This window comes from Zychaea mexicana, assembly GCF_025766255.1.
Source record: "Zychaea mexicana strain RSA 1403 chromosome Unknown BDB00scaffold_29, whole genome shotgun sequence".
NCBI classification, from domain to species: Eukaryota; Fungi; Mucoromycota; class Mucoromycetes; order Mucorales; family Lichtheimiaceae; genus Zychaea; species Zychaea mexicana.
Window position 1 is genome coordinate 278,684 of NW_026516692.1, and position 27,223 is coordinate 305,906.

General features: G+C 42.4%; 12 protein-coding genes across 12 annotated transcripts; 6 read left to right on the forward strand and 6 right to left on the reverse strand.

The window, feature by feature from the left end:
• Window positions 1-48: 48 nt before the first annotated feature.
• On the reverse strand, window positions 49-1,305 carry BDB00DRAFT_787310 (uncharacterized protein; the record flags this gene model as incomplete). Its single annotated transcript, XM_053120691.1, has 2 exons — window positions 49-452; window positions 1,293-1,305. 2 exons carry the CDS (start codon window positions 1,303-1,305, stop codon window positions 49-51), a joined length of 417 nt encoding a protein of 138 aa, XP_052980533.1.
• A 1,189-nt stretch (window positions 1,306-2,494) lies between these two features.
• On the reverse strand, window positions 2,495-4,128 carry BDB00DRAFT_318824 (uncharacterized protein). The gene is made up of 3 exons (XM_053116919.1): window positions 3,429-4,128; window positions 2,944-3,348; window positions 2,495-2,853 (listed from the first exon to the last, which is right to left on the reverse strand). The coding sequence occupies exons 1-3, from the start codon at window positions 4,083-4,085 to the stop codon at window positions 2,554-2,556; spliced, it is 1,362 nt and encodes a 453-aa protein (XP_052980534.1). The 5' UTR covers window positions 4,086-4,128; the 3' UTR covers window positions 2,495-2,553.
• Window positions 4,129-5,124: 996 nt separating this feature from the next.
• Window positions 5,125-7,576, reverse strand: BDB00DRAFT_819479 (uncharacterized protein). The gene is made up of 4 exons (XM_053123232.1): window positions 7,159-7,576; window positions 6,482-7,079; window positions 6,116-6,397; window positions 5,125-5,991 (listed from the first exon to the last, which is right to left on the reverse strand). The coding sequence occupies exons 1-4, from the start codon at window positions 7,405-7,407 to the stop codon at window positions 5,426-5,428; spliced, it is 1,695 nt and encodes a 564-aa protein (XP_052980535.1). The 5' UTR covers window positions 7,408-7,576; the 3' UTR covers window positions 5,125-5,425.
• Window positions 7,577-9,454: 1,878 nt separating this feature from the next.
• On the reverse strand, window positions 9,455-11,061 carry BDB00DRAFT_819482 (uncharacterized protein). Its single transcript, XM_053123233.1, has 4 exons — window positions 11,001-11,061; window positions 10,524-10,755; window positions 10,123-10,427; window positions 9,455-10,029 (listed from the first exon to the last, which is right to left on the reverse strand). The coding sequence occupies exons 1-4, from the start codon at window positions 11,013-11,015 to the stop codon at window positions 9,466-9,468; spliced, it is 1,116 nt and encodes a 371-aa protein (XP_052980536.1). The 5' UTR covers window positions 11,016-11,061; the 3' UTR covers window positions 9,455-9,465.
• A 237-nt stretch (window positions 11,062-11,298) lies between these two features.
• BDB00DRAFT_819485 (uncharacterized protein) lies at window positions 11,299-12,560 on the forward strand. The gene is made up of 6 exons (XM_053123234.1): window positions 11,299-11,595; window positions 11,669-11,843; window positions 11,918-12,007; window positions 12,094-12,186; window positions 12,259-12,386; window positions 12,468-12,560. The coding sequence occupies exons 1-6, from the start codon at window positions 11,365-11,367 to the stop codon at window positions 12,498-12,500; spliced, it is 750 nt and encodes a 249-aa protein (XP_052980537.1). The 5' UTR covers window positions 11,299-11,364; the 3' UTR covers window positions 12,501-12,560.
• A 425-nt stretch (window positions 12,561-12,985) lies between these two features.
• Window positions 12,986-13,796, forward strand: BDB00DRAFT_819486 (uncharacterized protein). The gene is made up of 2 exons (XM_053123235.1): window positions 12,986-13,369; window positions 13,442-13,796. The coding sequence occupies exons 1-2, from the start codon at window positions 13,279-13,281 to the stop codon at window positions 13,738-13,740; spliced, it is 390 nt and encodes a 129-aa protein (XP_052980538.1). The 5' UTR covers window positions 12,986-13,278; the 3' UTR covers window positions 13,741-13,796.
• A 584-nt stretch (window positions 13,797-14,380) lies between these two features.
• BDB00DRAFT_762205 (uncharacterized protein) lies at window positions 14,381-19,217 on the forward strand (the record flags this gene model as incomplete). The annotated part of the gene is made up of 14 exons (XM_053119321.1): window positions 14,381-14,848; window positions 14,925-15,023; window positions 15,140-15,345; window positions 15,443-15,733; window positions 15,826-16,059; window positions 16,151-16,283; window positions 16,394-16,741; window positions 16,822-17,043; window positions 17,130-17,561; window positions 17,669-18,079; window positions 18,177-18,410; window positions 18,497-18,639; window positions 18,710-18,925; window positions 18,989-19,217. 14 exons carry the CDS (start codon window positions 14,381-14,383, stop codon window positions 19,215-19,217), a joined length of 3,666 nt encoding a protein of 1,221 aa, XP_052980539.1.
• Window positions 19,218-19,850: 633 nt separating this feature from the next.
• Window positions 19,851-20,376, forward strand: BDB00DRAFT_974573 (Tom7-domain-containing protein). Its single transcript, XM_053129901.1, has 3 exons — window positions 19,851-19,925; window positions 19,998-20,095; window positions 20,199-20,376. The coding sequence occupies exons 1-3, from the start codon at window positions 19,893-19,895 to the stop codon at window positions 20,218-20,220; spliced, it is 153 nt and encodes a 50-aa protein (XP_052980540.1). The 5' UTR covers window positions 19,851-19,892; the 3' UTR covers window positions 20,221-20,376.
• Window positions 20,377-20,409: 33 nt separating this feature from the next.
• Window positions 20,410-22,066, reverse strand: BDB00DRAFT_819493 (uncharacterized protein). The gene has a single exon (XM_053123236.1). It carries the CDS (start codon window positions 21,605-21,607, stop codon window positions 20,447-20,449), a length of 1,161 nt encoding a protein of 386 aa, XP_052980541.1. The 5' UTR covers window positions 21,608-22,066; the 3' UTR covers window positions 20,410-20,446.
• On the reverse strand, window positions 21,797-22,618 carry BDB00DRAFT_319041 (uncharacterized protein). Its single transcript, XM_053116920.1, has 2 exons — window positions 22,044-22,618; window positions 21,797-21,971 (listed from the first exon to the last, which is right to left on the reverse strand). Exons 1-2 carry the CDS (start codon window positions 22,503-22,505, stop codon window positions 21,894-21,896), a joined length of 540 nt encoding a protein of 179 aa, XP_052980542.1. The 5' UTR covers window positions 22,506-22,618; the 3' UTR covers window positions 21,797-21,893.
• Window positions 22,619-25,382: 2,764 nt separating this feature from the next.
• Window positions 25,383-26,420, forward strand: BDB00DRAFT_319063 (uncharacterized protein). Its single transcript, XM_053116921.1, has one exon. It carries the CDS (start codon window positions 25,521-25,523, stop codon window positions 26,070-26,072), a length of 552 nt encoding a protein of 183 aa, XP_052980543.1. The 5' UTR covers window positions 25,383-25,520; the 3' UTR covers window positions 26,073-26,420.
• On the forward strand, window positions 26,022-26,865 carry BDB00DRAFT_819499 (uncharacterized protein). Its single transcript, XM_053123237.1, has one exon. The coding sequence runs from the start codon at window positions 26,100-26,102 to the stop codon at window positions 26,769-26,771; it is 672 nt and encodes a 223-aa protein (XP_052980544.1). The 5' UTR covers window positions 26,022-26,099; the 3' UTR covers window positions 26,772-26,865.
• Window positions 26,866-27,223: the final 358 nt, after the last annotated feature.

Consider the following 27,223-nt stretch of genomic DNA (forward strand, 5'->3'; position numbering starts at 1 on the left):
GCCAACTTTATATTTACACATATGCATATGTGTAAATTCTATAAAACATCAAGCTAGATACTTAACAGACTTGACGTTCAAGAAGGCATTGCTTTTGACGCCCCACCCCCCCAATGGGAATCCTGTTTTTCTGGACAGGAAAATGCTGATATCAAGGATTCGACCGTATGGAGCGAGCATACGTTGAATGGCCACACTGAGGTCTTCGACAGGTGCATGTGGCAAATTGTACAGGTTGATTGTCAAAAGGCCTGAACCTTTACGAAGTGCTGGCGTACTGATAATACGATAATTCCTTACAATAAGACCCTCGGTCTCGAGGATATTGCGTTGTTGCTCGTTGCGAGGCGTGATTTCGACGACTACTCGAGTGTCCTTGAAACGCAATTCGACGCCCAAGGGTCCATCGCCCGGTAGTTGTTTGGCGACGGCGTCGAGCACGGTAGCTCGATCTTTAGTAAGCGACGTGACTTCATAGAAGAGACTGGGATTAATGGAAGGAAAATAAACATTGGTACGGATACACCGTCCGGAGTTGTTTATCAGCACCCCGGGAGAAAAGATGAATCGACGAATGTTTTTTAAGATAGGTTTCGTCGTCGTAGGGCGATTGCGTCCTGAATTAGACTTGTTATCGTTGCGAGTGTGATTGTTGGAGCGGTGTCATTTTTTTTTGACTCATAGGCCGACGCCAACTGTGATGACAAACCGTCATATTTGTTTAGAACAAGGCATTGCTTCAGCAGCACCTGCCCAAATGCCACAAGAATTGCGTGAGCCAACGGCAAAGGATAGACTTGAGGATGCTCTTGACCAGCTATTACAACAAATAGACGCAATGAGACATCTTATCAGCAAGGCAATCGTTCGAGATGGGCAAGAGGACATAATCAATGACGCGATAGCCCAAATTGAGAAGCTTACGACGGACTTTTCGAAACTCGAAGACCAACTGAAGAATGTCCTTTACATCCCATCCGATTCCGATTTCCATCCCCAGAACAATTCTTAAGCAACCTTCTTTCTCCATTTCATTTTTTTTATCTCTATACACATCATTATACAATATCAGTAAAAATTGTAAAATATCAAAAATCGCAACTTTTGCTTGTACTTACAGTAGCAGTGCATGAACGAGAGATCCAACAAGCTTCCCTTCTATCCAACTACTTCTTAATAGACTCACACAGGATACTCTTGGCACCTCCATATTAAGAGCGGTAATGACACAATATGCACTATAAAACACAATAATTGAAAGATTCCCAAGTATCCACTCGATCTAAACCTACCATTGCATCCCATAGTGTGTCGTATGCCATAGTGCATGCCCTTCAATAGTGACAGATTGGAAAAGATAGTATTGAAAAACAGCAACATGAAAAGAGGAGCGGTATTGATTCATTAATATTTGTACACACCATCCATAAAGAATAAAGGCATAACCATCATTCAACACGCACCCATTGTTTTGAATGCTTTTACTTTGACCATCAGGCCCTGGGTGTGTTTAGCCTGTGCGATCATCGTACGTATCTTTGTGATTTTTCGAGGATAAACGACGATGATACTCTTTGCGATCAAGCGTATTCAATCCTGTTAGACAATGGGTAAACAACAATTACTCTCTCTTATGCTTCGGAAGAGAATCTTTCTTATGGCTGCACCCTGGATGGTATTGTCTGAACGCTCATGATTCTTGTCTTTGGGATTTGTCAAGAACAGAGGATGTTGCTGTCTTTGCGATCAAGCTGACTCGAACGTGTTCATGCTCATGGTTAAACAAGCCACTGCTCTGTGATTTTGAAAAGAACTTCCTATGGTACGCCCTGGGTAGCTCTGGCCTGCGCGGTCATCTTACATATCTTAGGATTTGTAAAGGACAAAGGATGATGCTTCCCTTTGCGATCAAGCTGACTCGACCATGTTGATGTCCATGGTTGAACAAGTCACTACTCTTCTCTAACATAAAGCTTTAGGCCAGCCACAAGCTCGCGAAACTATCATCGCAGCGCCCCTGATATTGTTGAGGAAGAGCGTTTCTTTTTTTCAAAAGTGGTACATAGAACATCTAAATATGGAAACGCGTGTACTTGGCGGTATATACGCAATATAGTAAATGATTGTTTTTGATGAATGGTGGTCATGCATTTCCTGTACAGCATTCTGCTAATAGATGATTTCGGGCGCCGCATGGACCGAATAATACTTTCTGCTCTGCATCAAAGAAATTATATAAGAAGTTTCCCAATTCATAGAGATAGACGGTGTAAAAATCTTGGCTTTCATCATTGTGCAGTACTTATTTCCACAAAGGGTTTGATCTATTATCTCACATACACTACATATTGGAGAGGATCTTATCATAATACCATAACGATTTCTTTTCGTCAACGAAAAGGTACTAAATTCACTTTGATAACAGTGATGTGTTAGTGGTATTGTATATGTTTGTAATAAAGCAAAGGCTTAATTTGCTAATGTAAAACTTGGTATATATGTAAGGAGCCAATATTCTATCTACATATTATATTTACATCTTATAACAAAAAGTTAAACTTGAACGTGTTGCTTTGGTGCGTTTTTATCCAACCATGTCCTAGCCCGTTCCAAATCCTCGTCTTCTAAATCCAATGCCTTGGCACACCAGGCTATGCTATATTTACTCGTCGTTCCTTCTTCCAACATTTCAGCCAAAAACCGTTTACGGGTGATGGATTCGTCTACGCAAAAGTAGAGCTCTGGTTTTGGGTTTGGTAGACTCATTTGACGTTGTAATGATTGGATCATGGGGATCAATGTGCTTGCTGCTGTGTTTGCATCTTGTGGTTTTTGTGTACTTGTAGCGCAATACTTTTTTTTATAAATTTTGCAATTGTGAGGTTGATTATTGCTAAAATCTTTTAATACAGAAAGATTAGCAAAGAAGAAAATATCTTTTACCTTATTGCGACAATAGGGATGATTACATCCCACCGTCAATTGCGAATGAAGCTTGCGTGCCACTCGTTGAATCAGTTTAACGTTTTTTGGATCGTCATCAGTGACCCAAAATGGACCAAAGCAGTATTGACAGAGTCCCAAGCGATTGTTTGCCCGTGGACGGATACAGTTCTGATTACTGCATAGTGGAGGTAGGCGTTGGTTTTGTTTCTGGACTTCGTGAACTTTGGCATGCACTTGGATATCTTTGATGGGTATTTGGCGGGTGCATTTTTGACAGGTGATGGTTCGGCTGCCGCAATAACTTTCATGCGAATGCAAGTTTAGTAGTCGGTCGCGTGGATCAGGTGATGGTACGCCTTGTGGTACCAAGTTCTTTGTTTTAAAAAGAAGGTTTAGCGATTTCTTGATGTAATAACATGGAACGCCTCTCAGCTAATCTCTCCCTCACCACATCCATCATACCAGAAAAAGAAAAAACATACCTGACAGTATCGACACGTAATAAGTCTTTCCGGACATGCTGTCTTTCGATGCTCGGCCAATGCTTCGTAGGAGTCGGTCGTAAATCCGGCGTCACAGATACATGTTTTTGGTGCGTGAAAGTATGCGTCGTGCTTAGGTTGATCTATTTGGAGATTATCACCCATTTTGTCACATTGACTGCAATGCCAATGCTGCTCGAATTCGTGGCTCCCCCTTTGAAACACACGACCACATCCTTGATGAGGACATATAACGTTGTTCCGTAAACAAAATCCTTCGTGTAGCACTTGTGATCGTTCAGGAATCCACGCTTTGCAGTTTTGACATTGTGTATATCCTGGTTCATTTGCATGGAGTTGCTCGTCGGCATCGGCCTCAGTCATTACAGTGTCTCCTCGATCGTCGCCATCTGAAACAGCTTTTGAGGTCCATGATACTGTCGTCGTAGTCTCGGAGTACCCGCGAATACCAATGTAAAATGTTTGCGTTGATGACGATGATGATGCTGGTAATGTGATACGACGATGTGGTTCAGATGTCAGACTTGCCCAATCATGGTTATCCAATGTGGGCCGTCGTTCGGCAGCATCCACCACCAGATCTATAAACATATCGATTGTAACAAAAGAAGAAAGAAAAGCGTTACTCCTATCCATTTAAGAGACATATTATGTACCCGTCAAGAACCCTGCCCCGAGATTTTTACCAGCATCACCCGACGACACCGTCAACTGCACCTCGACCGACTGTTGTTGTTGTAATCCAGGCACCTTTAATTCCCAATATCTATATTGATCCTTTTCAATCGCTATTTCCGGAACATCCTCATTCAACGAAACGACCCGCTTCTGTTGTTTTCCTCCAGTTCCAAGAGTCGTCGTAATCGTCGTTGCTGCTGTCGTTGTTGTTAAGGTCGACTCCAACGGTTCAAGATCCACCTCGAGATCCGTATCAGTAATGCAAACAGCTTCTTCTGGTTTTAGATCAGTTACCAAAAACGGATAACTCTGACTGCCATAACGACACGTCAAGACTTGTCCTTTGGCCATGGTGTTGTAATGTGCACGTAAGTGCGATTCCAATGCTGCTCTGTAATCGCTGATATCGGCTGCGTCGGGTGATAACGGTCGTAATTGGGCCCAAGTGCCCTTGGATAGCGCACAATATTTGATGATCACTCGTTGTCCTGGTTCGAGTTGTAACGACTCAGCCATCCAGTTCGGTATTTGCATCGTGTCGGTCGACATTGACGAGAATTCCTTGACGCCTCCATAGACAATCAAGCGTTTGTTGTGTGGGTGGCGTAGCTCGAACGTTAATGGTGATGGCAGGCTTTCGCTGTTGTTGTTAACTGTAGCTAGTAGATCCTCAAGTGCTGAAGAAGGTAAAATGACCTTGTCGCCGGCATTAAGCGCCTCTGGTGCCTGCTCTGCAAAGTACGCTTTTGTCCAGTTGATGCTCATTAAACTTTGTCGTGATTAAACTCTTGTTGTTGTGGTGGTGGTGACAGAAAGAATACAAGAGGTTGATGCGATGACGAATTATTTTTGATACTGGGGCGGAGTTGTTTGACGCATTGTCGGGTTGTGTCATTTGCCTACTCGAGCAATGCTTTGTCATCAGATTATGCCAAGTTTCTCTATAAGATTTTAAAAGATCTTCCTAGAACAATCATTTACTAATTGAGGTGTAAGAAGGAAAGATAGGTTGTCGCTTTTTTAAATATTGATATTGAAAGAAAATAGCTAATAAATAAGTATAGAGAGAATACAACAAACTTCCAATCATTCATTAGAAGATGGAGGAGGAGGATAAAATGTACAGTAAAGGAAAAGGAATGCAATACAATTACTATTCAAAGACAATACAGTAGGAATAGAAGAAAGAAGCAGTTAGTAAGGAAGGTATACAGTATAAATATATAGTAATATATGTGACAAAGAAGGGGGGAAAGAGTAGCGTGGAAAGGGGAAGGGTGAAATACAAAATATCACTCTTATCGTGTGTGGTGTTGATGAGGACGCTGTTGGCTGTCCGTTGAGTCTCTGCGATTCGCAGAAGACGTCTCATCGCCTTGTGGCGGTGTTGTTGCTGTTGCTGTTGCTGCTGTTGTTGTTTTTTGGGGATCCATATCAATCACATGATCCTGGCTGCTTCGTCGATCCGTTGTTTCACGTTCATTCGAATTATCACTGCTCGAACCAGCGTTTTGGTTGGTTGGTTCCACGTCAGCCAGTGATGTTTCCGGCACAGTATCTTTTGTTGTTGTTGCTGCTTTTTCAAATGTGGAAGATAACGTTGATGATGCAGGCACAGCTGTGGAGGTAGCAGCGGTAGTGACAGCTGGTTGAGGTAATGTTGATGCGGACGATGATGATGATGCTTGGTGACTAGTACTAGCGGTAGTAGTAGCAGTAGCAGGTATTAAAGCGGTTTGCGCTGCTTCCAAACCAGTATCGCCATTCGTCGTTTCTCCTTCCTGTTGTTGATTGCGTAGTTCAGGTGGCAAGCAATCCCATTTACAAATTGGACACACTGTTGATTTTTGCGTGAGCCAAGGATCTAGTAAATTAAAGAAGAAAAGGTACATTTAATTGGTGTGGATCTTCTCACGAATAATGCACTCTTTGGTTGCATATGCTTTTCTCTCCCTTCGGAGGGCCCATCACAGCGGACACACGCTTACCTATACATAGGACACAGAACCCATGGCCACAGCCAAGAATCCGCACTTCATTCTTGTCCTCTTCATAGTCTTCTAGACATATCGCACAATTTGCATTCTTCACTGTCTGGGATGTATACTTGGATATCGGGATGGAATTGACAATGTCGACGGGTAGAGGTTTGGCCTGCAAGCGCATTTGCATATTGTATGCATGAGCGCCCAATTGTGCCTCGTATTCCAGCTGGTCCCGCCTTTGTCGTACACGCCACCATCGCAAAAAGACGACCCCGGCAAACAATGCTATGTATATTGCAAACAATATATATATATATATATCTTTCTCTAATCATCATCCCGGTTTTTCATTTATAAAGAGAAACGTACCAACAAGAAAGATGGCTGCCAAGGCAATAACGTAGGACAGATACCCACGACCAAACGGTGAACTACCACCTTCATCATCATTGTCCGATGTAAGAGGTATGAATATCGGTGCTAGTTGCCAAAACACCCGAGTATCATCACTAGCACTAGTGCTATTGGAAATGAACCGCACAAACTGATTGCCATACGAATGGGGTGCAAAATAAATAGGCAGGGAAGGTTGAGTGCCATTGTTGTTATCGTCGAGATCGTTATCGCTCATGTATAAAGCATTGCGTTCCACCGGAAGCGAGTCTGATGATGCAGTATACACATAGCTTCGCCTTATGTTGTCTTCGCTGTATAGCCTGTATTCTCGTTGTCCATAGGTATTGTTATCGTACAAAAGAATGGCGCTCAAGTTGAGTCCGTGCTTGGAAGAAATGTTGCGTGCGAGTTGCACTTTTTCGGACCACATGCAGTTGCCGCGTTGGATAAGCGCTACTGTCGGTGTCTGTGGGATCGGTCCGTATTGCATATTGTTTCCGTTTAACTGTTGGAGCGTGTCAAAGGTGGTATTCGACGATATGCAGCAGTCTGAATAATCAAATACCAAGCGCTGGGCAAGAAAAAAAAAACATAAATAATTATCATTAGTATTCACTGTTGACTATAAAGAATAGAATGAGAAATTATACCCGAATTGAACCGCCCGAATCAGTTCCAACATGAATGGACTGAAAAGCTTGCGAAATGGCAATCCACGTATTGCGATCGTCTTCGGCCAAGGCATTCGTTGCATTGTATGTTCTCGGGGCTTGCCAGAATGCTGGATTGCTGACGGACTGGCTGTGCACTTGTTTTGGGAACCATACTAAAAATAATGCAGAGTAGATCAAGAGCAAGAAGAAACCCCCTTCTCTTCTAGGCAATTGTATGGACAGCATGAAGAAATAACCGGCGGACGGAAGGACGTTGCTGCTGGGGAGGTTGGGGGCGGGCGGGCGGATATTGTGTACAAGTAGGGAAAATTAAACTACAAAGCGAGTTGATGGGAAAAAGGGATAAAAAATGTTTCAAAGCGGCGAGGCGGTTGAGTCCATTATGGACTGGAATATATATAAATCTCTGTAATAATAGCGTAGTACTACGAGCAAAGATACTTTTTTTTTCACGGTTTACGTTACACGGAACGCGGTTGCCAAGGTCCGGAAGCAAACGGTTCAACCATGCTCCGAACAAGAGGGGCGGATAATTACCCCGCCCAAGCATCTTCTTCACGGATTTCATCCCTCAGCCAAAAGACAGTAAATTGATCTACGTACGGTGCTATGCATCCTCGGCTCTTATTTCACACGTGGTGCCCCTTTTCTGATTCTTTGTTAGCGGTAATTCAAAAGACAGTTTGTTGGTAAGGGTACTACTACCTACTACTACACTGCTACTACTGATCGTGGGTCCACCCTTTCACATTCAGTAACTACCAGCTAATATACAGATATAAAATAGCATTGTGTTGGTGTTTGCTAAGGAACAGGGCTCTTTCACTACATCACTGTACAAGCCCCATAACCACCCATATAGAAATTGTGTATTCAAGAGTTCATCATGCCGTTTTCACTGCAACAGTTGCCAAAAGCCGCTTTCAAGAATCAAAGGTACTTTAATGGGAATACTCGACGATCTTTTATGGCAATACTCAAACAAAGAAGTACATTCACTCTTCTTTTCATATTTCATATCAGAGAAAGAAATGGCCTATACTACATATGATATGTGATATTTTATACTGTTTTCATGCACTAATGTGTATTAACCTTCCTTTCGTTAACGCCAAATTAACAAGTCTACTGCATATATAATCATCCTCTATTTTGTGCACAAGCAAGAAGTCCACTGTGTCGATTGGAATAATACACTCTGACGAGCTATAGATTTAGCAAGTTGGGCTGGTTATCATGGCCAGCGTTTGTTCTTGGCGGCTGATGGTCCTGATGGTCTGGTCTAGATTAGTATTGTAGCAAATGGAGCTCAAGAGAGAGAGAGACAAGATAGGAGATCTAGGGGACTCAGCAGAAACGGGACAGTAGACAAATATTGTAGAATACGACAATTGGCAGTATTGAAGACTCTCTTGATCATGGCCATTCGAGTCGCAGGCCATCTCCTTTGGCGTCAAGCGCTCTCCCATTTTCGTTTTGGAAGGGGTGTGTTAGCCGACTAAGATACCCCATGTGCCACTTTTAAAGAAAAGTTGCTCCTCAAAATCACGGGTGCTGCTGCGAAACTATAGTAATGCGATATATAATGGTTGCCCTAGCTTTTTATATCATAGAGAAACTTTTTTGTTGCGTATTTTGCATGACAAAACCTATTGTTGTATGATCTTCACTGCTAGCATGCTTAAAAGATTTAGGTCAAGTAATGAAATGTGTGTAAGAGGATTTTGACACTTTAAAAATCATTATATCATATTTAAGAAAGATGAGCACGACAAAGTTTGAAACGCACAAAACATTTCATTTTTGCATTTCATCTATAGCTACTACTATCACTACTGGCATGCATACACATCATCCACCGCGAATTTCATGCATTCTTTACCGTTGCACCAACGCACCGGACCTTCGAAGTTACATGTCATATCATAGCAAGAGCCTTCGTCAGCAGCAGAAACCAGCACGAAAATCAGCGTCGAGGCCCAAACCTCGGAAAGGAAAAGGCTTTGGAAGTGAACAATTTGCCATGTTCGTCCGCTTTACTATTAGTGTTTACGGGTCAATCGTTAGGTGTAGTTAGATTTAAGAATAGATAGCTTAACGTGAAGCGCACGGATCTACTACTGGATCAACCGTCGTGCATCTACAGAGTAGATAGAATTGTATCCATCCGCTGAAGTATGTTTTCCTTTCATAAATTTCACCTCTCTACTGCCTAGCGAGAAATATACTTTCGAACAGAAGCGATTCTATACAACAACTGCATATTATTGTTCTAAACCAATTTTATTTTTTTTTAAGATTGAAACGAAATCCAGATGGCTTTTTTTGCGGCAGTCCAAAAGACAGTTTGGTAGGCATCTTTTCCTGTAGTGTACTACTACTCGTCGTCGTCGCTTCCACCTTGTTACCGTTGTTGTTGTTGTTATTACTATTCGCGATAGTAGGGTCATTCGCAGTAGTAGTAATAGTAGTTGCAGGGACAGCAGCAGCCGGTGCCATTGCCCATCCACCACCACCACCACTATTACTAGTACTAGTAGCGGTACTACTTTTACTTTGTATTGCTGCTGCTGATGGTGCTGGTGCTGATGTCCATCCTCCTCCTCCTTTGCTACTATTACTACTGCTACTAGTATTGCTGGTTGGCAAGCCTGGTGCTGCTGGTCCTGGCACGGGTGTAGGAACGCCCTGTTGTTGTTGTTGAGCATTACCAGCCTTTTTCAACATGGCTTCTTGCATTCGTCTCAATTCACGCTCCTCCCGTTTCTTTTCCCGTTCGCGCTGTTTGTCTTTGGCCGACTGGGCAAATCCAGACTTGCGTGATTGTTCTTTCATGTCTTTGAAACGCTATGTAAAATATATAAAACGTTGTCGTCATTAGAACTTTGATCCGTCGATGAATGCAAGCCCAAGATGAAGGACAAGACAGAAAGGGCTTACCTTTTTATGGTGATGATCATAACTCTGCAAGTGCTGTTCGTATTCCGCCACTTTGTTGTATTGTTTGTCGCATATTTCACAATAGAATGCACGCTTTACTTCACGCAATTCTTCCTTGATCATTTCTTGTTCTTTCGCTTTTGTTTCTCGTAATGCCCGTTCTTCCGTTGTCTCTTCTAATTGTCTTTCACTGTCCAGCGTTTTGCGCTTGGCCGTGGATGATGCGTGATACGCTGCCTCTTCTTCTGCTTTGCCGACGCCTAATGCATCTTCCTTAATGTCGATAGGGATTGGATCAACACGTCCTAACGTTTTTTCCATACAACGATTTCTTTAGTGTATAAGCAATCTAGCTTTTTTTGTTTAGTTAAGATTCACAAGCTACAAACTACTTTACTAACCTTGCCCATGAGAGCCTAGACCTTGACCTGCCTTCCATCCCAATTTTTGCAAGAGACGATATCCCATATTGGTTTCAGGTATATGCAAGTGCACGTTTGCTTGCTCCATGGCATCATAATCAGCATAGCCAATTGGTTGTCCATGGCGAGGCAAAGAGAATGGCTCTTCGTCAAGGATCTCTTCCTCTTCTTTTTCTTGATGATTGTCACTCAAATGTTCTATTGCAGTTCGCTGTAGAGTCGAGCAAAAAAAAAAAAAAAGAAGAGATATATACGGGTAGAAGGAGCGACACAAACTCTTTTGGAAACTCAAAACGATGCAAAAAAGAAAGAAACGCAGCAAAGAGTTTCTGTTATTTTTTTTTGTAGCCGAGTTTGTTACATTGCATCAAAGACAAAATAACAGCACTCTTGCTTTTTTTTCTTTCTCTTTTCATAAAATAATTAAGGTGAGATGGAAGAATTTAGAGGACTCACCTTGGCAGGTTCCATAATTTTAAAAAGTAAAGTTAAGCAAGAAAGGGGAGGGGAAAGAAAGAGAACGGCTGAGCTCCTCTTGAAAAAACCTCTGGGTGGGTTGTGCGTCACGGCATACACGTAGCATGCATGACATGTACGTATGCAACTTTGTAGACATAGTTGCCCGATACAACAACACATATCACTGCCTTCGTTTCTATATTATGTAGAGCTTCTCCGTTTTTCCTTGCAGAAGCTTTTTGTGAATAGCCAAGGAAAATAGCTCTATGACTATGGAAAAGAACAACTCTGCTGTCTATAAAATAAAAACAAAACAAAAAAACGACGCGCGCAACTTTCTTGTTCTTCTTTGAAAAATATAATGACTTTGTTACAGCAAAAAACAGCACTCATTACCGGTGCTACACGGGGCATTGGTTTCGCCATTGCAAACGCGTTTGCCAAACATGGCGCCAACACATTACTCATCGGCAGAGATGCGCAACGTGTTGACATTGCAGAACGTGTTTTTCGCGAAAAGTTTCAAGACACAAAGCATCAGGGCGTGGTCCTCGACGTGGGGAATAAGGACAACATTAATGATACGTTGAAGGTACCTGACACTTGGTCTCTCTTTAACTGTAGAAGTAAAGATACTCTAATGTACATATTTGATGATAATGTAGAAACTCGTGAAAGAAAACAAGATTGATATCCTTGTCAATGCAGCAGGTGTATCGCGTGACGGCCTGCTGGTGAAAATGAAAGATGAGGACCTGAACGAAACAATGGCAGTCAATCTGTTGGGTGCCATGCGTATATCTCAGATTATATCCAGATCCATGATTCAAAAACGTCAAGGTACATGTATTACATGGAGTTGCACGACTTTATAACTAACCATCCCTTTTTCCATTGTGCCCAATTCTAAAAAGGCGGGTGCATTATTAATGTATCTAGCATCGTAGGAGTGTATGGAAACGTTGGACAAACTGTATACAGTGCATCCAAAGCGGGTCTGATCGGTAACGTCACTTTGTCTCCTTGCAGAAACTTTCAAAAGACACATCTCTTCCCAACAGATTGGTTTAATACGTTTATTTTTTTTAAGGATTCACCAAGTCATTAGCAAAGGAAGTGGGTCCTGCGCAGATAAGAGTCAATGCCATCGCCCCGGGGTATATAGAAACGGACATGACAGCAGGTAATATGAAGCAATGGAGCCATCGATCAGAACCTGCTAAACATCAATTTGCCTTAATTTTCGCTTATTTAGATATTTTGAAATCAGAGGCATCAAAAGCCAAGTTAATCGAAGCAATACCATTACGCAGACTAGGTCATGTAGATGATGTAGCAGAAGCTGCCCTGTTTCTTGCTTGTTCTCAATACATGCATGGCTCGGTATGTGTTCTCAACTTGCACTCTAGCGATTAGAATAGGTTACTTTATCGACTGACAACTGTTATTGTTTTCTGATTCTAGGTGCTGAACCTGGATGGCGGATTGACACTGTAGTGTACCACTCTGTCAATATCTCACACTATCCACGCACAAATAAACAATCAAGTGCTAGCTATTCATTATCATCGTTTATCTGCCGATAACTTTTTCTTTTGAGTCTTGATTTTCTTTTGTGTGTGTGTGTTTTGGGTATGCTCAATGTTGACATGTACCTACAGGATGGAAGCCCTAGAGTCTGTATTGTTTCACAAAAACGTTCATTCCTTAATCGCAGTCTGTAAAAGCTTGGGTAACATGACACAAAAGCTTAAACGTCTCTCGGAAGTGTAAAACGAACCCAGCGGAGTAGAAGGATATAATGTAAACACATTAGGGTCAAAACACATCATCATCCGTGGAGAAGACATGTTCGAGTAAGAGACTTATTCCTTTACTGTGATAAATTAGCAGGCAGGAAGAAGGTAATGTGCTTCTTATCGGGATATTATCGAGTCCGTTTTTCGTTACACAACTATCTGCTAAACGGACAATGAATATGGTTCCGTTACAAATAGAGTGATCCGTTGACCTTTTTTTTTATTCTTTGAGCAAAGAGAGAACATCTTGCGATCGCTAGATAAGTAATATGGCTCAGCAACTGCTATATATAACAAATGATATGAACCTCCTCGAGTAATAGATAGTTTGTAAACGCCACTGCTGTTCGTCTGTGTAAAGAAGAAACCAATGGCACACCGGAAGTACTTGCAGCAGCAGGTGTAGTAGTGTGTCTTATGCATGGACTTTTGGCTTTTTTTGTTGTCGTCGACTGGCTTGAGCCAATCTCGGTAATATGCGCGGCAATTGGCATTTCATTAAGTGTGGCGCATGCTTTGCTGTGTTGTCGCTTTCGATGGCGTTGAAAATGACCTCATCTACTATAACTAAATATAACGTCGATTAATCAACAACAACAACAACAACAATGATAATAATACCGAACAGCAATAACTTACCAAAGCCATACAAGGAACAGCTCTTTTGCTCCAAGCAACCTGTTTCTACCCGGCAAAGAATTCAACCGTCAGTCGATGTCGTTCGTCCTAGTCGCTATTCACAGCATAGTTTTTCGCCAAGCTCCCCAAAGACGACCGAAAAAGCTCAGCGGGGGCCAAGCTACTTTTTTTTTCATTTCCGCCCCCGTTCTCTCTTCTCCCAAAGAAACCGCCCCTCCTCTTTAACCCTTATTGAAACTGACGCGCGGATTACCTTATTTTCTTTTCTTCCCTTTCTTTTTTTTTTTCTTTTGGATTGACCCTAAAAAAACGAGCAATTCTTTTTTTTAATATTCGGCGCAAAGAATCGTTTTCATGGCGCATAACCCCAACAACCCGTTTGATGATCCGGGTAGTAGAAATGAAATGCCCGAGTCACTAGGTGGTAATGGAGGCAATGGACAGCAACAACCATCGATCGCTTATGGAGGTGAAGATGCCACGATAAATCCATTCGCAGCTTCACCCACCCATTATCCACCTTCACAACAACACCAACAGCAACAACAACAACCTCCTCCTCCCTCTTCTTCGACAACACAACACTATGGTGGTGCCGACCTTATAGATCTTTTACCAAACCAGGGCAACAGCACTGCTCCTATCGACACTTCTTACCCTCCACCATTACACACGAGTCAACAACCACAACAGTTTTCGCCACCGGGAGGAGGTCCTTCCTATACTCCAGGAGCACCCCTTGGCCGGGTCGACACATTTAATACCGACACAGGTAAAATTCAATTTGGTTGGCAGAAATAATATAGAAGCGCGTATTTTGTAGGAAAAAAGAAGGTGTCTTTTGTTTCTCACTCATATACTCATGGGCTTCTACGCATATTTGTGTTTGTGTGTGTGTGAACATGCTAAACAGCTTCTTTGTACGACGATTCGACACCTATGAATGACGACGACGACGATTTACGACTGTTATCGCACCAAGGACCGATTGCAGGTGCACGTTCACAACAATCGGATGGCAGCAGCGGCGGCGGAGGAGGAGGAGGAGGAATTCCACTTCGGTCTCAAGGTTCAACAGTTGGAGGGACACAAAGAAATAGCCAAGGAGGAGGAGGACGACGACGACAACAGCAAAGAAAAAGAAAGGCAGGTCCAGGATTGGTAACATCCGTCAAAGACTTTGTCAATGGATTATTGGGACGACCCGGCTCGGCATCGGGTACGGCTGGTGAAGGCGGCGAACGTATCATCCACCTCAACAATCCAGACTTGAACGACGATCAACGGTTCCTGCACAACAGAATCTTTACTGCGAAATACACCGCCATTACCTTTTTGCCAAGATTCTTGTATGAAGAATTTTCGAAATATGCCAATCTGTTCTTTTTGTTCATTTCTGGTATTCAGGTAAAAAGAAATAGGCGGTTTTCCCAAGGTTTATCTCACACTCACGGTCCATTTCTTGGGGGGGATTGTTTATTAGCAAATTCCGGATATTTCACCCACGTCGCGTTGGACCACGTTGGTACCATTGTGTATTGTCTTGTTCATTACTGCTCTCAAGGAAATTGCAGAGGATTGGGTATGTCTTATAAAGTGGGAATGGGATCGGGCTGAGTTTATTCTTCTCTTTGAAGGGACAAAACAGAGTGAAGGAGAGGGCTTTATCCTCTCACACAATCAATGTATATAACATAGGGTGTGCACCGTTCAGACGCAGAGCTCAATGCCAGAAAATGCAAAGTACTCGTTGGAACGGAATTTGTCGAGAAATCTTGGCGGGATGTCAAAGTCGGTGATGTGCTCCGTATTGAAAGTGGAGAAAACTTCCCCGCTGATTTGGTCTTGGTCAGCAGTTCAGAACCGGAAGGTCTTTGCTATGTGGAAACCAGTAATTTGGATGGGTAAGTCTTTTTTAGGAGGGGAGAGAGGGAGAGGATGACAGTAGGGTTGGGAGATAACCAAGAAAAATATTGCTGCTTCTGTCTATGTATTATATAGTGAAGTCAATTTGAAGATCAAACAAGCGTTGACCCAGACAAGTAATATCCTCGATCCTATCGAAATGTCCAGGGTGCAGGGTGTCATCAAATGCGAACAACCAAACAATCGTCTGTACAACTATGATGGTGTCTTGTCAGTGTCCTCCATGGATGAAGTTGGAAAAACACGGGATTTCGCATTGGATCCTACCCAATTGTTGCTACGTGGCGCTCAGCTCCGAAACACATCGTGGATTTATGGCATTGTTGTATTCACGGGTCACGAGACCAAACTCATGTTGAATTCCAGGTATCTTGCTTTGTTTGGGTCTACACGTGGGACAGTAACAGTACCAGTGAGCACAACACAAAATAACACTGAATCTTTCCTATAACTTTTAGCAAAAAACCATCGAAAATGTCCAATGTCACCCACATCACCAATCGAAACATTCTGTATCTGTTTGCCATTCTGGTATTGATGAGCATTGCCTGTTCCTGTGGTGGTCTTGGATTTGCTATCAATCGAAGTCATGAAATGGGCTATCTTCCATTCGAAGATCAAAATCGAGCTGCCGAGTTTGGCTATGATATTTTGACGTTTTTGATTCTGTTTAACAGTTTCATCCCAATCAGGTTAGTCTCTCTCTCCACCCCCCCCCCTCTTTTCTCGGTAATGTTTATTGACACTCTTCCAATTCCCCCCCCCTCCTTTTTTTTGTGTTAGTTTGATGGTCACTATGGAAATTGTTAAATATGTTCAATCACTCTTGATTGAAGCTGATTTGGACATGTATTATGAAAAGACGGATACGCATGCCGTTGCCCGTAGTAGCAGTTTGATTGAGGAACTTGGTCAGGTACGGCAAAACATCAACATATTCGAATGTTGGTGGGGGGGAGGGAAGCGCAGTAAGAGAAACGGAGAAGATGAAAATTGGAGATGGCTCATCAATGAAAGTTATTGTAGGTCAAGTTTGTATTCTCGGACAAGACAGGGACATTGACTTGCAATGAGATGCAATACCGACAAGCATCCATTGCTGGCTTATCGTATGCAGACAAGGTTGATTCGGACAAACAAGCAAGAGATGGATCAGACGACCCAACATTGCAGTACACATTCAATCAGTTGCAAGAACATCTAAAGAAGCACCCGACAGCCAATGTTATTAACGAGTTTTTGATCTTATTGGCTTGTTGTCATACTGTTATTCCTGAAAAACCCAATGGTGATGATGATATTGTTTATCAAGCTTCTTCTCCTGACGAAGGTGCTCTTGTCAAGGGCGCAAGTACTCTTGGTTACACTTTTCACGTAAGTTTTTTTTTTTTGTTTTTAAAGCAAACAGTGTCCATGTTATGCTAAAAGAAAAATTCCAATGGATTATCTTTTAGACACGTCGACCCAATTCAATCACTTGCAATATCCGTGGCCAAGATATGGAATTCCAAGTTTTGAATATTTGTGAATTTAACTCTACCCGTAAGCGTATGTCCGCCATTATCCGTGGGCCAGATGGCAAGATCAAGCTGTATTGTAAAGGTGCCGACACTGTCATTTTGGAACGTTTGGCCGAAAACAACCCCTTTATTGAACCCACTCTGGTTCATCTGGAGGTATGAGAAGACCCTTTCATATTCGTAGAGAGTAGAGGAGAAGAAAAGTGTATATACTCAAAGAAGCTGTATGTGGCGATGATTAGGAATTCGCTTCCGAAGGTCTTCGTACATTGTGTATTGCCATGCGCGAGATTCCCGAGGAAGAATATACACGCTGGTCTCAGATTTTCGACAAGGCTTCAACCACGTTGGTGAACCGTTCAGAAGAATTGGACAAGGCTGCGGAAATGATTGAACAGAATTTGTTTTTGTTGGGTGCTACGGCTATTGAAGACAAGTTGCAGGAGGGTGTGCCAGATACCATCTATTCGCTGCAAGAAGCCGGTATCAAGGTCTGGGTCTTGACGGGTGATCGACAAGAAACGGCTATCAATATTGGCTACTCTTGCAAACTGTTGAACGAAGAGATGAGTTTGATTGTTTGTAATGAGGACAATCACTGGGACACAAAGAACTTTTTGGAAAAGAAGTTAAAAGAGATCAATGACGTGCTGAATCGTGGTGATGAACTCGAGGTATGGAATCAAGAAAAGAGATCGGGGTATCCTCTGTGTGTGTCTCTGTGTCAGGCGTTTATAGAACAAGGAGGGATACTCAAAAGGGATTATATGCTCTATCATAGCCCTTGGCATTGATTATCGATGGTCGAGCACTGACGTTTGCGCTGGAAAAAGACATTGAAAAGATCATGTTTGATTTATCCGTCATGTGTAAAGCCGTGATCTGTTGTCGTGTGTCCCCGCTTCAAAAGGCCCTTGTTGTCAAACTTGTGAAGAAATACGACAAGTCGATTCTGTTGGCCATTGGTGACGGTGCCAACGACGTATCGATGATCCAAGCTGCTCATGTCGGTGTCGGCATCAGTGGTGTCGAAGGCTTACAAGCTGCTCGAAGTGCTGATTTTGCTATTGGGCAATTCCGCTTCTTGAAGAAACTACTGCTCGTCCATGGTTCTTGGGCATACCAGCGTCTCAGCAAGATGATCTTTTATTACTTTTACAAGAACATTGCTCTTTATTTGACACAGTTCTGGGTAAGGTTTCTTTTCTTATAACCCATGGCTGTTTTATTCTATTGAAAAAGGTGGGTTTGGGATACTGACGATGGGGATGTGCGTTTATATTTTGTAGTATGCATTCTATAACGGCTTTTCCGGAACAACCTTTTATGAATCGTGGACCATGTCTTGCTTCAATGTCATTTTTACGTTTTTGCCTCCTCTGGTGATTGGTATCTTTGACCAGTTTGTGTCTGCACGATTGTTGGACAAGTACCCACAAATGTACATGTTGGGTCAAAGCAACGAATTTTTCAACCAACGAAGATTCTGGGGTTGGTTTGCCAATGCCGTATACCATTCTCTTGTAAGTGTATACACGTACATATCTAGAAAACGCGCAAAAGAACTCTTCTTTCTACCAAGTCAGTACTGACTCTGCTGTGTTATAAGATCCTCTTCTTCCTTGGTGTTGCCGCATTCAGTGAGGATGGTGTCTTTGCTAACGGTCTGGTTGGCGGCCAATGGTGGGCTGGCACGGCAGTGTTCACTGCCGTCCTTGGCTGTATCTTGTGGAAGGCTGCATTGATTACAGAGTAAGTTCTCCTTTCGTTTCTTTGTAACGATAGCCGTTGTATAACTCAAATGCCATGATTTCTTCACTAGCACATGGACCAAATATGCAGTGATTTCACTTGTGGGCTCCATGGCGGCATGGTACATTTTCTTGCCTGTCGTATCTTACATTGGTCCTGCCATCTCCAGCGGTGTGTTTCCCGAATACAAGGGAATGGTTCCTATGCTGTGGGGCAACGTCAACTTTTGGATGTTTATCATTCTGGTACCACTTATTTGTAACCTACGTGATTTCTTGTGGAAATAGTAAGTTCAACATAAATTTAGTGCGTTAGGTTACGGAATTCAAACTAACCACACTAAAACTAGTATCAAACGCATGTATCGTCCATTGCCATATCATTTCGTCCAAGAGATCCAGAAATACAACCTGCCCGATTATCGACCTCGCATGGATCGGTTCCGTCAAGCTGTCAACAAGGTTCGAAGGATACAACGGTTGAAGAGAAACCGTGGTTATGCGTTTTCTCAAAACGACAGCGATCAAAACAAAATCATCCGTGCTTACGATACGACGGTGCAAAAACCTCGAGGCTAATAGCTTACTGTCACTCCACTCTGTTTCTTTATTTTGTTTTCTACTTTTTAACTTGTTTGTTGTTGCTGGGTTTCTCTACTCTATTCCTCTTTTGTCTATATACACATATTCATCTATTTACTATTTCTTTTTTCCTTCTCTTTCTCTCTCTTTATTCCGCGATAACTCTATACCATGTATACTTTTTGCACCGCACCACACACCATACTCACACCATACTCACACACTCACACACTCAAAAGCCCAAGAGGGATGGAACCATAAAACGATCAAATACAAAGGAATTATCTCTTTCTCTCTCTCTCTCTCTCTCTCTCTCTCTTTCTTGTTTGTAATATGTAAATCGTATACAATGCTTTGTGTTTTTATATCAGAATAAACATCTTTTTCTCACAATACAGTGGTAGCAAACCAGTTTTGTTGGTTGAACATAGAAATGCATGGAACCCAGAGATGCTATCAAATCCTTTTTGTTTTACTGTGATCGCCGAATGAATATTGGGGAATTATTTGCTGTTCGTGTTGCACAGACTTGATAGCTGAATATGTCCGGGCATGGCCTAAAAAGGAATTCGCAGTCTTACCCGGAACGTCGGAGACGGACAATGCAGAGAAAAAACAAAAAACCAAGTCGTTCAGGCTTCTCTCACTCTACTCTCACATTTTACTTTTAAAATGCAAGACTCGACAAAGGAATCCATCTGGAAGGTTCGTACTCATTTTACTTGATAGCTATCATTTAGAAAAACCGCAGCGTGTTAACATGTGTGTGAATTATAGGTTATCGATTTCTCCAAGCAGATCTTGCACTGGGGTTTTGTTCCCTTTGTCATTTACCTCGGCATGACCCGTAGCAACCCCAGACCTTCTTTGCTCAAGTAAGTTCTTTTCTCTCTTTGGTAGAGGAGAGAGGTCAAGGCAGCAGGGTAATAATAATAATAATAACAGCTGTACTAAATAAACGCGTTTATTGTTATATAGGCTCATTAGCCCTCTTGCTTAAAGAAAGAGAGCCTTTAAAAAAAAAAAAACAGTTGTACAAAGTTTTTTTCTTCTTTACCGCACACACACACACACACACACAGCCGTTCTGTTATATACATATGATAATATACACCTCCCTCGTCTCCCACCAAAAAGTTAACAACAACAACAAAACATGCCACAAGGAAATAAATCAATTGCAAAACCGCTTGCGATTCTTTTATATTTATTCTCTGGTTTTGCCTTTAAAAGTTGATTCTGCAAAAACTGACATGCTGGTTCAGAAGTTCGTCTGCGTTCGAGGTCAATGACGATAATGATCCGGAATAGGAAACAGGACCAATACTACTATTACTACTACCATCAGAAGCAGCAGCAGTACCGCCAACGATACCGTCTGGTTGTTGCTGTTGTTGTTTTAGAAAAGAGGCTTCCAACGACACGTACTTGAGCTTCTTGATCCCTCCAACTACTCCTGGACCACATACGAAATCCAACATAACAAATCGTTTCATCTTGTGCTGCACTTCCAGAATTGTTTCTTGTATCGCCAGTTGCGTATCCTCATCTACCTCCATCTTTGTCTGTGTAGGCGCAAGTGATGATGCTGATAATAATGTTTCTGTGTTATTGTTGTACCATCCCACCAGAGTCAGGTATTCGAGGTTGCCAACGCATGGTTTGATACATTCTCGCCACACCCGTGCTGTGTACGCATTACATCGACCCAGACGGAGCGTCTTGAGGTTCGTGAGCGGGTGTAAAAATTGGTATTTATCGACGAGCGTATCTTCCATCCATCGTCGTCGGTAGAGTACTGTAGCTGTCGGGCCTTCTTCTTCATCATCATCATCATCATCTCGTCCATGTTGTTGTTGTTGCTGCTGAGTACCGGTACTATGACTGCTGCTGCTGCCATCGTTACTGATTCGTGGTTGTTGTGGATCACGAGGCAAAAGTAAGGACATCTCTTCTGGATCGTATACGTTGGACAGACGCAATTCTTGCAAACTCGTGGGTAATACTTTACGAACGCGTCGACGGCTGATGGTGAATGCATGATCGGTGTATTCGCATGGTTCTCGGAACCGCAAGTCGAGAACGCGCAACCGATCCAAGCCAGAAAATAAACCAAGCATCATTTTGCCACTGGTGCCACGCGTTCGGATGATGTCGCACCGCAGTACTTCCAGTAACGGCGTTTGGGTGATCATTTCAATCATGTCTTGGAAATACAATTTGGTCATTACAAGTTCCGTCACGTTTGTGAATAATCGTGCCTTGATGCGTAATGGTGTGGTTGTAATAAAATCATTCTTGGCGCTGCCAAACATGTGGACCGTGCGTGTGTTTAAGAGTTTTTTACGAGCCAGATGTTTAGGGTTTTTGTCGATCAAGCAGAGCATATCTACAAATGATTCCCATTCTTCCCTCACGTTTCGCCACTATTACAACGAAAAAGTTAAACGCGTCTTTCATTAGACCCCAGGAAAACATTTAGATTCCCTCCCCTTTGTTGTTATTGTTAACAGTATTACCGAGAAGGGATCTAATATGATTTCACGCCATTGACGACACACGCTTGCTAGTATGCATAACGTCTCTATGTTTCCGCAATGTCGAAATATTTGATATAAGCAATCGGTGTTGAGACTGCTGATAGGGCTCGTATCCGACCGCGTCGCTAGGATATCAGCAGTGTAATGTCGTTTCGATCGCTTTAACGTCGCTGGTGGCGTTGATGATGACCGTTTTGATCGCTGTTTCCCCCTCCCCCAAGAAAAAAGGACATATTAGTGAGAGTGTGTATGAGGTAGAAAGTGATGTGAATGGATGCGGTACCTCGGTCAAAGTTGTTGCTGTTAAACTAATAGATTGATTGCGTGTAGTGTTGCTACGTTGTAAAACAGCTTCTGTGTATTTATCGTTACGTTCTCGGTTGGTCATTACAATCAACCGCGGATCTAGGTTTTTGGATTGTTTTATGTGTGTTTCTCGACTTTGTAATGGTCGATTGGTGTCAATAGATGCTAAAGAGCGTCGTGGACAGCTGTCTTTTGAACGATTTATAGTGTTTCGTCGATCGGCGTCTTTTACAGCAGCACGAGGGTTCCGTCGATCTGCGTCTTTTGAAGTAAGAGGATCTCGTCGATCGGTGTTTTTTGATGGAAGACTGGTTCGTTTTCGATTGGGGTCTTTTGTTGCAAGCCGACTTTTTCGATTGGTGTCTCTTGATGCGAGAGGGATGCGTCGATTGGCGTCTTTTGCTGCAAGAGGACTTTGTAGCGAAAATGGTTTCTCCATATTCTCTCTTTCTCTTTTAAATTCTCTTTTCCCTCTTTTTTTAACTTTCTGTAGAAAATGCGTATATGTGTTATAAGAATAATAGCAAGGTACACGAACTTACACGCGATTCGGGGCAAGTAAAAAAAACACCTGCAAATGCCCCGTTTCAACTCAGCATAAAAGTCTTAAGTTGAGATGACACATTATCTCCATAAACGGTTATTGTAGTTTTATAAAAGCTATCATGCTTAAAGTAAGTTTGATAGCTCTATACCAGCCATACAATCACGATGGTTTACCTGGGCTCTTTTCTTAAAACATGTTAGCATAGAAAAACGACGCATGACCCAACATGAAGCTCCGTTGTGATAGAAAAGCTTGAGTATTAAGTTGTACCATTGCAATAGTAATCGTGTAAAGGACCACAGCCATTTCAAACAATATCCCACACGAGTACAAGTATTCCGAGACGATTTCACTTCAAGATATGCACAGTCCACCCTTATCTTTTATCATTCATGAAGAGCATTCTATAAGATGTATAATACACGCGCGACACGATTGAGCCCTTTTCTTTTGCTACACAGCTGTCCATCCATCCTGCCTTCTCCTTGGATCTTGTCGCTTATGCTTTGCGGCGGGTGGGTGTGTATAGGTCGTGACGTGTGCGCGGATATGAAAAAAAAATGGTAATATGAAACGCGCCATTTGAGTGTATTGTGTTTTTAGATAAGGAAGGGGCCCGTCCTTTGTCGAGGTATAATATATATATATATAAGTCTTTCGTTGCAAGTGGTAGCTCCTGTCCCTAGATTCACGCAATGTACTGTTCCTGATTGCAGTTGGGAATCCAGACGATATAGTTTGAACAGGGCATACGACCGCTTGACGAAACTTGATAGCTGAGATAGACGCAGGTGACACACGCTGCTATCAGTAACGCAAAGATAATGTGTCGAGAGCGAGTCCGTCGTCGTAGTTCATCATGATAGCGTCGTACTGAACTGTACTGTTCCTCGTCGCCGATGTCCAAGTATGGCATATTATTTGTGGGAGAACAAGGAAGCGAGGAGGTGTTAGCGTTGTATTGTAAGAAAACTATAGAAAGAAAGAAAGAAGAGAAGAAAAAAGAAAAGCTTATACGTCATTATTTGTTTGTGAGGTTCGTTGCTCATGTGTTTGCAAAGTGTATATAGCACACATATTACTCACACACGCATATTGATCAAAACAGTACGCATTGCATACCGCAACAGTTTGTGTTACGTCTTCTGGTGGTTTGATACGCTCAAAGCACATTTACTTTGCGTTTGATTGCAGTAAGAAAAAACAATCACATCATGTCAATTCACTCTTTCCCATATGTATGTTGTATCAAGTATCAGCATGATCAGCTTGGTATGTGTACTATGTTCAGTTTAGTTTTAGCGGCTATTGTTCTATTTTGAATCCACGTGGACGCAAAGCATTGTTAAAGGATAGCCGGGATCAAAATCACCATCGATGCGTTATAGATCGAGATTCAATGGTACCAAGCGTTAGACGCATATATGCTAATCTGGATATACTATTTCTATGGGAGACTGGAAGCTCTTTTGCCACAACCCTTGGCGAGTTTTATGAGTATGCACCCCACTCACACCATCCTTGATGTCCAATGACTTTGTTACTGGTTAATGGGTTTTATGTGACACGAAGAAAATTACCCGCTTTCGCCCAACACATATTTGCAAAATGGACGCGAGAGGACCTATCTTATTTCTTGTTAGACAGCAGCCTTGATAGAATCAAAATCATAAAGGTCACGGTGGCGGCGAGCAGGAATGGATGTAGTGAAATAATGATTTAAAATAAAATAAATAGAGGAGGGTAGAAGAAAACAATAGTAGAAATGACAAGCGTATACGACATAGTTTCTGTGTACACACTACGGTACTCTAATGTACCTTTTTCGATGTTGACGGAAAAAAAACGAGCAGGGAAATATACAGGACGTTCTATATATTTTATTTCCTTTGAGGAGCAAGCTAAAACAACAGACGACGTGCTCTGCTATCGATGCATAGCCAACGCAACAAAAGCAGTGACCTAGCATCCTATTTTGACATGGGACATTATTATCACGGAAGCGCATCAATTCTAGCCCGATCGGATCAGAATGCCTTTCGCTCCTCCATGGAAACGTGTTTTATGTGTTATAACCATTATGGTATGAGGACTCGTTGCTATTCCATTCGTTTTTGCTCCTGCTATGATTTCGGTTTCTGTGTCATTTAAGATGTCAGGGCGCTTCTGTCCAGGTCTTTAAACTTGTCTACAGGAAGCGGATTACCATCTTATCGTTGGCCAAGTATAACACCTGATCGTTGCGCGTGCGTCGTTGTTACGAGTGGCAACCTTTGATAGTACAATCTGTCAATTGACATATAGATTTCGGCTGTATTTATAGTATACCATGGGTAATTCGTTATAATATGGAGGGGCAGAATTTCAGGTTAGTAGAGCAGTAGTATCTCAGATAACACTACCTATCGATCTATACAGCAGAAAATCTATCGCCAACTCATTTTGTCACACAAGCTTGTTTGGAAAGCTAATGGAAGGTTATAGATATGTTGTCGCCACCCGGAGGTTTGGGGAACTTGCCTCCAACATAGGGGTCGAAGGGAGGCAGGGACCGGTAATGAACTTTACCCGCCGCTGTTATGATTGGGCAAAATGTTCTCTTTTAGCGATCGAACAAGGGTTATCATCATAAGAGGTTTGCCTGCCACTGATTGGTAACAATCCAATTGTTGTCTGCTTTAAATTATGAAATTGAAACTTTTTACAGGGATTGTATGTTAAAATTTTCTTTTCCATTGATCATGGGTAAATAAAAATCATTAACAAGAGAAAAAATGTTTCTTCGTAATCACTAGCAACCCCTCCACATAGTAGCGATTCTCTCTTCTTTTACTTTCCCCACACACATACACAGACAGACACATCAACATAACAAGCCTACTAAAAGTAGTGTGTGTAAAAAAGATCATGAACTCGTCTGACGCTCATGACGAACAGAATCGTAGAGGCTCACTTGCCATTTCGGCTTTATTGAACGACGTGGCTGTTGATCCATATCGTTCGCCAGAGGGTCTTCCACAACGCTCAGAGCCTTTGGATTATTTTTCGCCTCTACGTTCGCCTAATTTCAATACAAGTGGCCGCAGTAGCGATAATCCGTCGCCTACCATGTCAAGCAGTGTCGCATCCAGCCCTGGTCCACCGAGGCGATTGGAACGGCCCCAATCGTGGCATAAGGATACTATTACACCAGAAGGCTATCATCGTCGGCTGAATAGCAATGGTGATGTGATTGTGTCGACCATTGCCAAGGCAAAGCGTAAACGCATTTCGCCCGATCAGTTTAGGCGCTTGATGGATGTCTTTGAGCAGACTGATACCCCCAGCTCAGAAGTCAGGGAGAATTTAGCAAATGAGTTGGGCATGACCAAACGTGAAGTACAGGTAAAATTAAATAGAAACTTTGGTCAAGTAGAAAAGACACATTTTTTTGATCTAATTTTTTATTTACTTTTGTAGGTATGGTTCCAAAACCGTCGCGCCAAGATGAACCGTACAAAGGCAGCTGCCACTTTGCAAAGAGCAGGACACAATCAGCAACAAGAACAACAGCAGCAGTTATTATTACCACACCAACATCATTTGGTTCCACAATATCATCATCATCATCACCACCACTTGGCGGCTCCAGGACCTCCTCAGCGACAACAACATCATCATCATCACAGCCAGCCACTTTTGCGACGTGCTTCTGCCAATTCCATCCTAGAATCCCATCACGTACCACCTCGGCCAGCACAACCTCGTTCAACTTTATCGTATCCGCCTTCTATCCCACCTCCTTTAGCACCACCACAGCAACAGCTTCAACCGATAGCACCTATGCCGGCAGAATCAGCTATTACACCACAACACCACCCACAGCTGCCCTATATTCAAATCCACGAACCATCCATACCAGGCTACAAACATCATCATCATCATCAAGCTGTTGCCTCTGGTGGTATCCAACCACCACGACCACCACCCTCAACATTACCTTCTACTGATTATTTCAGCTATGGAGCGCAGGATCGCGGCAATATCCAGAATTCGTTGGCCAACCTGAGTCTTCAGAACAATCAAGGTGGCGATATGCCGGCACGTAAACGGGCACGATCCAGGTCATCTATTGATATGTTGGCATCAGCAGCAGAATATCTCAATAATGAAGAATAAATGAGAAACACACAACTTTTTTTTTCCTTCGTCGATCAAATAAGATCAAGTAAACATTCATAATTACGCAAAAAAAAAAAAAGCTTTTTTCTTTAAGAATTCATGTTCCTCTGGTATTTTTTCTCATTTCGACGGAAGAAAAAAAAAAGGTATTTCTCTTCATTGCAACGGTTTCTTCCAAACGATTCCCTCTTTCCAAACAAAAAAAAAACAACACACAAGCAAACATCCAAAAGCAATAAAAAACCAAGTGTGAGAGAGAGAGAGATCAAGTTTCCCCAAACATAAACACATCATTGGTAGTTTACAAAGAAACTAACCTCAGGTGTACAATAATAAATCCTCGAAAAAAACAGAAATGATTCATCAAATAATGTAATCAGATGGGCCTTTTGTTTGCATATGCTTGGCGTTTTTCCCTCGAAAAAAGTCTCTCGCTTTTGGTCAGAATG

What these genes read in the sequence shown, in the direction of transcription:
- BDB00DRAFT_819485 (XM_053123234.1), top strand. Translation starts at nt 11,365, where the DNA reads ATGACTTTGTTACAGCAAAAAACAGCACTCATTACCGGTGCTACACGG. An exon ending in CATGATTCAAAAACGTCAAG is followed by an intron (nt 11,844 to 11,917) that starts GTACATGTATTA and finishes AATTCTAAAAAG; the next exon opens with GCGGGTGCATTATTAATGTA. An exon ending in AGAAACGGACATGACAGCAG is followed by an intron (nt 12,187 to 12,258) that starts GTAATATGAAGC and finishes TCGCTTATTTAG; the next exon opens with ATATTTTGAAATCAGAGGCA.
- BDB00DRAFT_319063 (XM_053116921.1), top strand. Translation starts at nt 25,521, where the DNA reads ATGAACTCGTCTGACGCTCATGACGAACAGAATCGTAGAGGCTCACTT.
- BDB00DRAFT_319041 (XM_053116920.1), bottom strand. Translation starts at nt 22,505, where the DNA reads ATGGAGAAACCATTTTCGCTACAAAGTCCTCTTGCAGCAAAAGACGCC. An exon ending in CAGCAACAACTTTGACCGAG is followed by an intron (nt 21,972 to 22,043) that starts GTACCGCATCCA and finishes TTCTTGGGGGAG; the next exon opens with GGGGAAACAGCGATCAAAAC.
- BDB00DRAFT_318824 (XM_053116919.1), bottom strand. Translation starts at nt 4,085, where the DNA reads ATGGATAGGAGTAACGCTTTTCTTTCTTCTTTTGTTACAATCGATATG. An exon ending in TTACGTGTCGATACTGTCAG is followed by an intron (nt 3,349 to 3,428) that starts GTATGTTTTTTC and finishes TATTACATCAAG; the next exon opens with AAATCGCTAAACCTTCTTTT. An exon ending in ATCCCTATTGTCGCAATAAG is followed by an intron (nt 2,854 to 2,943) that starts GTAAAAGATATT and finishes TATAAAAAAAAG; the next exon opens with TATTGCGCTACAAGTACACA.
- BDB00DRAFT_819486 (XM_053123235.1), top strand. Translation starts at nt 13,279, where the DNA reads ATGCGCGGCAATTGGCATTTCATTAAGTGTGGCGCATGCTTTGCTGTG. An exon ending in AATGACCTCATCTACTATAA is followed by an intron (nt 13,370 to 13,441) that starts CTAAATATAACG and finishes GCAATAACTTAC; the next exon opens with CAAAGCCATACAAGGAACAG.
- BDB00DRAFT_974573 (XM_053129901.1), top strand. Translation starts at nt 19,893, where the DNA reads ATGCAAGACTCGACAAAGGAATCCATCTGGAAG. An exon ending in CAAAGGAATCCATCTGGAAG is followed by an intron (nt 19,926 to 19,997) that starts GTTCGTACTCAT and finishes TGTGAATTATAG; the next exon opens with GTTATCGATTTCTCCAAGCA. An exon ending in CCCAGACCTTCTTTGCTCAA is followed by an intron (nt 20,096 to 20,198) that starts GTAAGTTCTTTT and finishes ATTGTTATATAG; the next exon opens with GCTCATTAGCCCTCTTGCTT.
- BDB00DRAFT_819479 (XM_053123232.1), bottom strand. Translation starts at nt 7,407, where the DNA reads ATGCTGTCCATACAATTGCCTAGAAGAGAAGGGGGTTTCTTCTTGCTC. An exon ending in GGCAGCCATCTTTCTTGTTG is followed by an intron (nt 6,398 to 6,481) that starts GTACGTTTCTCT and finishes CAATATACATAG; the next exon opens with CATTGTTTGCCGGGGTCGTC. An exon ending in GTTCTGTGTCCTATGTATAG is followed by an intron (nt 5,992 to 6,115) that starts GTAAGCGTGTGT and finishes TTAATTTACTAG; the next exon opens with ATCCTTGGCTCACGCAAAAA.
- BDB00DRAFT_819499 (XM_053123237.1), top strand. Translation starts at nt 26,100, where the DNA reads ATGAACCGTACAAAGGCAGCTGCCACTTTGCAAAGAGCAGGACACAAT.
- BDB00DRAFT_819493 (XM_053123236.1), bottom strand. Translation starts at nt 21,607, where the DNA reads ATGCTCTGCTTGATCGACAAAAACCCTAAACATCTGGCTCGTAAAAAA.
- BDB00DRAFT_819482 (XM_053123233.1), bottom strand. An exon ending in TCTAGGCTCTCATGGGCAAG is followed by an intron (nt 10,428 to 10,523) that starts GTTAGTAAAGTA and finishes AAAAAACGTTAG; the next exon opens with GACGTGTTGATCCAATCCCT. An exon ending in ATGATCATCACCATAAAAAG is followed by an intron (nt 10,030 to 10,122) that starts GTAAGCCCTTTC and finishes TATTTTACATAG; the next exon opens with CGTTTCAAAGACATGAAAGA.